At 41.0% G+C, this 9,113-nt stretch overlaps 1 protein-coding gene across 1 annotated transcript; it reads left to right on the top strand.

Moving 5' to 3' along the window:
• Positions 1–2,789: 2,789 nt before the first annotated feature.
• LOC311115936 (leucine-rich repeat-containing protein 3-like) lies at positions 2,790–3,590 on the top strand (the record flags this gene model as incomplete). Its single annotated transcript, XM_084191059.1, has 1 exon — positions 2,790–3,590. The coding sequence occupies one exon, from the start codon at positions 2,790–2,792 to the stop codon at positions 3,588–3,590; it is 801 nt and encodes a 266-aa protein (XP_084047185.1).
• Between the last annotated feature and the right edge of the window lie 5,523 nt (positions 3,591–9,113).

The raw sequence follows: 9,113 nt of genomic DNA, 5'->3' as shown, positions 1-9,113 counted from the left end.
TCCACGTCTTTTTAGCTTATTCAAAAGTACAGTCCTATTACTTTTTAGACTACAGAAATCATCAATTGAGTTGGATAGGAAGTTAAGCTCGCAAGTTAAGCATTTCATTGCGCTTGTGCATGTAACAATACAACTTGCACTTGAAATAAATGATAATACCTCCGGTTCTTCATCATCATTATCACTACCACCACCTTAATGATGACCATTAGACTTTATTAACAGTGCCTCTTTACAATGCATGACACGATTCAGAAATTAAAATAAGAACGTACTTTCTCTACGTGAATGACCTCATTCATTCCGAACAGTGAGTCGCCTTGTTAAAACTGCATATGTTTTGCTGCTTGCGAACCACTGGTAGCCTAATTGTACCTATGGTAGTACTGTATGTCGTGATAAGGATACATCTAACGTTTAGGTTTCTGAGTCGCCCTGGGTTACAGAGAGAAAGCAGACACTCTGTCCGCGGGCTATATATAGGCTATATACTGTTTGATGTTTTGGGTTCAGTCGGACATGTGGGCTAACTATGGCTAAATGAAGCTGTGGTGTCTAGCTAATAATGTGGTGGTAGACCTGTGAGGATTAATGGACTTCAAACAGGCATATAGTGTTGATAATCACAAGTTTACTGGAGAACGGAGACCAAGTAGAGACTTTCGGACAAGGTGGATGATTGTATAATATAAGGCAGTTTATTCAGAGGTAAAGATATCTGAAAATAGCGTGCACGGGCCCGTTCGTCAACCTCGTAGGGAGATATCTGAGAGCGCGCCCCTAAACATTGTGTGCTGACATTTTATACAATAAAATAAAGTAGGTTGATTCTAGTAGTTCTGATCTCCCCATTGGTCCTGATGAGTTGGTCGAGGTCATATCCATTTCATTGGCTCTGAGTCGGGTTCTCTGTCTTCAGCCTAAGAGAAGGGGTTTTTTGTGTGTGTGTGCTTAACAATGATGATGTGTGTGTATGTGTGTGTATGTGTATGTGTGTGTATGTGTGTGTGTGTGTGTATGTGTGTAAGTGTGTGTGTATGTGTGTGTGTATGTGTGTGTGTGTGTATGTGTGTGTATGTGTGTGTGTGTATGTGTGTGTGTGTATGTGTGTGTGTGTGGGGGGGGTGTGTGTATGTCCTCAGGGCAATAACTCGTGAGTTTGGGAGGACTTGAGAGACCTATGGCATGGGTGTTGCCCATGGCCACCTGCTGATAAGGCCGACAAGATAGAAGTCTTTGTGCATTGTATTAAGTCCCAAGGCCCCAACACAAGATGGGTTATGCACAAGATTTTAGTCAGACCAAGCTTTAACATAATATATTTACCACGACAATAGAGACCAGGACATGTTGGCTGAATGCTATGGTTTCCCTTGAGGTTGTTGTGAGGTTATAAACCACCTTTGACATGAATGAATGCTGTGCCAACATTTGGAGAATACAAAAAGTCACTGTCTAGGGAATTTTGTCAGCAAATACGTATCAAATAAATAAATAAATAATAATACAAATAATAAAAATAGGTATCAAATGAAAGGGAATGTTGATTCACAGTTTCTGTTTGGTCTATGTAAAAGTGCTGAATTAAAAAAAATTCAATGAGAAAGATTCCTCAATGATTTCAAATGTTCTGGGAACGTACTTCAACAGTTGTACAGGAGGCTTGCTGCCGTGAAACTCCATGGTCCGTAATTGGGAGTAACCATCTGGAACTATCAGAGCAATTCTATTATTACCAGGGTAATGTATGTTCTCTATTTATACTTTCAGGGCAAGGGACTGGAGACGGGAGATACTCTCTTTGTGTTCAGCACTGTAAGAAATGGGAGTATAGTCGCACACCATACAGTACAATATCAATCAAATTCAATTAGACCACATTTTTGTGTCGTTTTTTTTTTTAGCTTTGGAACATTGGTGCTGAACTTGGATAAAATAATGTTTCCCCTTAATGCATTATCAATACCTATTTTTAACAGATCGAAATACAGTTTTTTGTTTTGCAGAGTGTCATTGATCAAGGATTTAAAAAATAATAATACCTTTTCAATGTACTGTTTTTCAAAGCCTTTGTGCAACAAGAAATCAATAGATATGATTTCTACCCAGATGGAATCACTGAAGATATAAGCATGGGCTTCTCTCATTACTACGGCTCAAACATTGGCTTGTCTCATTACTACAGCTCAAACACTGGCTTGTCTCAATACTACAGCTCCAACACTGGCTTGTCTCACTACTACAGCTCAAACACTGGCTTGTCTCACTACTACAGCTCAAACACAGGCTTGTCTCACTACTACAGCTCAAACACTGGCTTGTCTCACTACTACAGCTCAAACATGCTTTGTTATGTTATCTACCCAGGACTTCACAGACTTACAACAAAAGTTATTTTCCACTAAAGGGATAATTAAAGAAATAGGCATGGCCTGTTTCTCTCTTTTAATCTCTCTCTCTCTCTCTATTTCAGATCCCTTGCCTTCAGAGGACTGAGTGATAGGCCGTCCTCAACCTCGTGCTATGTCTGGATCTAAATGACATGCCCTCTCCTTTCCTCTTCTGTCTAGTTGGAACCCATCTTTTGTATTCCTCCGGACTGTCTTTGGTCAAACTCTATAGTCACTTCACTGGACTCCAATGGATGGATATGGGGATGAAGCCAGTGGGTTATTAAGCTGGTACAGGATCAAATGATATGTATATGAGTAGCTGCTGTGTACCATCAATAATCATTGAAACCTGCTCTGGAACCGCAGGGATAGTCAGGTTTGTTACCGGCTGAGCTAATGGGGCCTCCTCAGCCACGTTGGCAAGCCCTGCTCCCTTCTTCTTCCTGTGTCTCCACTTCCCCCGTGAGGACATTGTGTCTCGTGGTGGCCCTCATGGTCGTCACGGCAATGCCGTGCCCCAAGAGCTGCCACTGCTCGGAGAAGAACGGCGTGGTGGTGCAGTGTGTCTCCCGGAGCCTTGACCAGATCCCCCCGGACCTACCGGAAGACACCGTTGCCCTACTGCTCTCCTCCAACAGGATCAGCCACATCCCCAACCAGGCCTTCAAGGACCTCCGCCGCCTCAAGGAGCTGGACCTGTCGCATAACCACATCGAGAGTATCGACGCAGGGGCCTTCCTGGGGGTCTCCGAGGGACTCCGCTCCCTGGACCTCTCCAACAACCAGCTCCGCAGCGTCCCCAAGGAGGCCTTCGCCAAGCTGAGTGCTCGTATACGACTCTCCAACAACCCCTGGCACTGCGAGTGTTCCCTCCAGGAGGTACTGAGGGAGCTAAGGCTGGACCCTGAGACGGTCAACGAGGTGAGCTGCCACACCTCCATCCAGGACGAGTACGCTGGCCGGCCCATCATCCAGATCCTCGACTCTGGCATCAACTTCTGTAACTTCCACCACAAGACCACCGACGTGGCCATGTTCGTGACCATGTTCTGCTGGTTCGCCATGGTGATTGCCTACGTCATCTACTACGTCAGGCACAACCAGGAGGACGCGAGGAGACACATGGAGTACCTCAAGTCTCTACCCAGCTCCTGCCAGATCAGCAAGGACTTTGACACAGCCAGCACTGTGCTCTAGCAGTGGGCTATGTCTGGTGGCAGTGGCAGCAGTGGAGATTATGTCTATAGGATAGTTCACACAGTGGCAAACTTGCAAGGTGTATGTTTCTATTTGTAATGTGAAGACGTGCCATTGGACTGCACCTGCCCGTCTGCACGTGCCTGACCTGCTCGCAGTGTGCCTCGATTTGTCAGTGCAGTCAACGTGCCCCCTTTTGTGTCGACTGTTTATGAAGTCATGGGGTCGATACCTTTTGAGATTTTGGACTGTAATTTTCAGACTCAATTCCGACCTACTTTTTTGTAGACTGTTCTAATTTTTATTTTACAGTATTTATTGTTTATTGGGAAGACCTCTATTTCTCATCGTCATATGTTTTCCCAACAGGAGGATTTAATTAGAAATATATAGTATAAGTCTCTGAGAGTGTCTCCGTATTGATTTGGTTGTTGTGATTGGTTGTAGTGCTGTACCGTACTATTGATCTAGTCATTATGATTGGCTGTTACACTGGACTGAATGTTCATCTTGTGCCTTCAAGTGCCTAGAAACAGTAAACAGTACCTCAAAACCAAGGCACTGTGAAAGCTAACGTCGAACTACAAAATCCCTTTAAAGCTAGAATCCTTACCCACTGGGCACAGATATCATTTCAATGTCTAGTTTTAATTGAATTTTGGTTGAGTTGTCAACTAATGTCAATTCGACGTGAAATCAACAAAACATTTCACCATGTCGTTGGATTTAGGTAAAAAGTTGGGTAAAAAAAATACAAAATTCCCTTACGTTGATGACTTTTTGCAAATCTAATCAGTTTTCCACGTTGATTCAACATCATCACATAGATTTTTGTTTTTAAATTACGTGGAAACAACGTTGATTCAATCAAATTTTGCCCAGTGGGTAGCTGCTACATCCATTGTTGGACTTATAAATTAATGATAAATACCCATTGATTTTAAAAGAATATAATGTATAAATGCCTCATGAACATATAAACCCAAAATATACACTTTCTTTGCTTCAATGTTTGTAAACAAGGTAAACGTAAACAAACACTGTAAAGCTTTATAACATGGTTAAAACATGGTCAGTCCTTATATCCATAGCTATGAATTTGACAGTGGTTACATTTCTCCAGGCTTTTTACCAAAACAGAGGAGGGGTACCACTTTGTTATTGTTTTAACTGCAGATTCTAGCTTTAATGTGTAATGTTAAATATTTTAGTTGTTGTCAAGGTTGTTATGAATCATTTACCATTACTCATTTTGGCAATCAATGTGATGTCACTTGCAGGACATAAATCTTTAAATTCTCATATCGGGGCGGCAGGTAGCTTAGGGGTTAAGAGCGTTGTGCCAGTAACCGAAAGGTCGCTGGTTCTAATCCCCGAGCCGACTAGGTGAACAATCTGTCTGTGCCCTTGAGCAAGGCACTTAACCCTAATTGCTCCTGTAAGTCGCTCTGGATAAGAGCATCTGCTAAATGACAAAAATGTAAAATGTATATCGGATTTAGTTCCCAAACTGTCAAACCCCCTTCTAAAGACTTACCTTGATCGATGCAGATGTTGCACCAGAAAGTCTATAATGACCAACAGTTCAAAGTAGCCTATACTTCCTCAATAGTGTATGTGTTCTGTATTGATTTGGTTTGTATTTTTTGAATCCCAGATTGTCCCTTCAATGGTATGTGGTGTAGTTTATGTTTAGGAGAGAGAAAAAAATGAAAGGAGATTGAGAAAAGGAGACGTTTTAGTGAGACTTGTGTTGAAAAGGAGAAACATAGTGTAGCCCCAGTGGATATTTCTTGATCTTGTTGCGCTGGTCTCTGTTTCTAATTATTTTTAGCTAAATAGTTGTTATTCAAGCGTTGTAATTTTTATATCTGAAATAAAAAGGGCTCTAACTACCAGTAAGCCTGTTTTGTATCCGTCTGTCTGGAGTAGTTTCAAATTCAACAGGAAGTTTGTAGTTTCTGAATACCCTGATTATTTAGCATATGCAATAGAATTCCTACACCTCCTTTTTATGACTGAATTTATGATGAGGTTGTCCAATTTTCTTCTCTCTTTCCAAGGACATGGTTGAGTGCACTTTATTGTGGTGTATGGTAACTATGGTTTCTATCTGTCTCTCATCTCTGTCTCTCTCTCATCTCATACAGTTGAAGTCGGAAGTTTACATACACTTAGGTTGGAGTCATTAAAACTCGTTTTTCAACCACTTCACAAATTTCTTGTTAACAAACTATAGTTTTGGCAAGTTGGTTAGGACATCTACTTTGTGCATGACACAAGTAATTTTTCCAACAATTGTTTACAGACAGATTATTTCACTTATAATTCACTGTATGACAATTCCAGTGGGTCAGAAGTTTACATACGCTAAGTTGACTGTGCCTTTAAACAGCTTGGAAAATTCCAGAAAATGATGTCATGGCTTTAGAAGCTTCTTATAGGCTAATTGACATCATTTGAGTCCATTGGAGGTGTACCTGTGGATGTATTTCAAGGCCTACCTTCAAACTCAGTGCCTCTTTGCTTGACATCATGGGGAAATCAAAAGAAATCAGCCAAGACCTCAGAAAAAAAATTGTAGACCTCCACAAGTCTGGTTCATCCTTCGGAGCAATTTCCAAATGCCTGAAGGTACCACGTTCATCTGTACAAACAATAGTACGCAAGTATAAACACCATGGGACCACGCAGCCATCATACCGCTCCAGAAGGAGACGTACGTACTTTGGTGCGAAAAGTGCAAATCAATCCAAGAACAACTGCAAAGGACCTTGTGAAGATGCTGGAGGAAAACAGGTACAAAAGTATCTATATCCACAGAAAAACTAGTCCTATATCGACATAACCTGAATGGCCGCTCAACAAGGAAGAAGCCACTGCTCCAAAACTGCCATAAAAAAGCCAGACTACGGTTTGCAACTGCACATGGGGACAAAGATCGTACTTTTTGGAGAAATGTCCTCTCGTCTGATGAAACAAAAATAGAACTGTTTGGCCATAATGACCATTGTTATGTTTGGAGGAAAAAAGGGGTTGCTTGCAAGCCGAAGAACACCATCCCAATCGTGAAGCACGGGGGTGACAGCATCATGCTGTGGGGGTGCTTTGCTGCAGGAGGGACTGGTGCACTTCACAAAATAAATGGCATCATGAGGATGGAAAATTATGTGGATATATTGAAGCAACATCTCAAGACATCAGTCAGGAAGTTAAAGCTTGGTCGCAAATGGGTCTTCCAAATGGACAATGACCCCAAGCATACTTCCAAAGTTGTGGCAAAATGGCTTAAGGACAACAAAGTCAAGGTATTGGAGTGGCCATCACAAAGCCCTGACCTCAATCCTATAGAACATTTGTGGGTAGAACTGAAAAAGCGTGTGCGAGCAAGGAGGCCTACGAACCTGACTCAGTTACACCAGCTCTGTCAGGAGGAATGGGCCAAAATTCACCCAACTTATTGTGGGAAGCTTGTGGAAGGCTACCCGAAACGTTTGACCCAAGTTAAACAATTTAAAGGCAATGCTACCAAATACTATTTGAGTGTATGTAAACTTCTGACCCACTGGGAATGTGATTAAATAAATAAAATATGAAATAAATGATTCTCTCTACTATTATTCTGACATTTCACATTCTTAAAATAAAGTGGTGATCCTAACTGACCTAAGACAGGGAATATTTACTAGGATTAAATGTCAGGAATTGTGAAAAACTGAGTTTAAATGTATTTCGCTAAGGTGTATATAGACTTCCGACTTCAACTGTATGTACTGTCCTGATTCAGGTCTTATGCTTGTATTATATTCATCTCTGCAACTGCAGTTTGTGCTGCTACTTTACCTTCTCTCGTTTCAGAAGAAATCGTGTTATTATTCATAAGGCCTGTACACCAAATGGCACCCTATGCCCTATATGGTGCATACCTTTGACCAGAGCCATAGGTCACTATATAAGGGACAGGGTGCCATTTGGGAGGCAGCCAAGGTATTCTAGGAAACAACTGTGGTTATAAAAAGGCAATGAGATGTGGCGGAATGGTTCAAAAGGAAATCTCACTACTCTGACCCCATCTGACCCGCAGAGGCAAAAACTAAACTCTGAAGTATGGCTTTATAACGAGATTTCCTATTTATTCCCAGAGAACATACATCATAATGAATTATACAGCACATGCTGAACATGGAAACATTCTTTTTTTCTCCATTCATTATAGGAGCAAGACATAGAACAATGAATGACTCAAACCCAAAATAGGTTAACCCTCTCACTGATGCAATCCAAATCTGGACCAAATCTCACCCCAAAAAGGTTGCTTATTAGTTTTACCCCAACAGTATATAAACGTCAAATTCACATGTGTATATCTGGTATAATCCTAGTAGTATCATTAAATTCACTAGCGTACAAGACGTTCACACACAGCACATTCTGTATGTTGAGGCACCATTATTTATTGATCTATGATGTGCCATTTCACTAACATTCACTGATGTGATCTAAGTTATATTATAAACTGGGTGGTTCGAGCCCTGAATACTGATTGGCTGACAGCCATGGTATATCAGACCGTATACCATGGGTAGAACAAAACATTTATTTGTACTCTAATTACATTGGTAACCAGTTTATAATAGCAATAAGGCACCTCAGGGGTTTGTGGTATATGGGCAATATACCACGGCTAAGGGCTGTATCCAAGCCCTCCGCGTTGCGTCGCGCATAAGAACAGCCCTTAGCCGTGGTATATTGGCCATATACCACAAACCCTTATAGCTTAACTATCAATCTTGAGAGGATTCTCACCACCATTTGTATTTCTTATTAGTTGTAGCCCAACAGTATATAAACTTCAAACTGAGTTGTGTATATCTTGTTTACTAGAAAATATACTAAACATTCACAGGAAATCCTGTATGTTGAGGGACAATTGTTTATTGATCAACGATGTGACATCTTACCAACATGATTGCTCCATCCCATCTTTGATATTCTATGTATATCTGAACCTGTGTATATCTCAGTTGGCTTTTTATGTGAGAGATTCAACTGCGCTCTATATGTTTCCCTGAATGAGAATAATGTTACCTACTAAGAAAATACATACTGTTTATGGATGGAGTTATAGATGTGGAATTGGATTGTGTGCGCAGTAGGAAGCCTCTGCAATGCATCCCAAATGGCACCCTATTCCCTACATAGTGCACTACCTTTGACCAGAGACCTATGGGCCATTAGTTTATCATGCCAAACTCTAATTCAGTGGCCTGGTGTCTGGTGCTTCTAAAGGGAAAATATAACATGTCGAAAAATAGAAATATCAATAGATGCACAGAAATTAACGATTGGCCTACATCAAGAAGATTAATTGTAGTTCAGTGAATTGGCGTAAATGACTCTGGCCAAATGCAAACGTGGCAATATAGAAGTTTGTATTAATCATTTGGGGCATTTCCATCAATATTTTGTTTACATTTGACTTATCTGCATAATGTGGCATTTTAGCTAGATTTACACACACTG

The sequence above is a fragment of the Coregonus lavaretus genome (assembly GCF_964263955.1).
Source record: "Coregonus lavaretus genome assembly, contig: HAP1_SCAFFOLD_5878, whole genome shotgun sequence".
Classification (NCBI taxonomy): Eukaryota; Metazoa; Chordata; class Actinopteri; order Salmoniformes; family Salmonidae; genus Coregonus; species Coregonus lavaretus.
The sequence above is the reverse complement of the archived record's forward strand: the minus strand, read 5'-3'. Positions and strand labels throughout refer to the sequence as shown.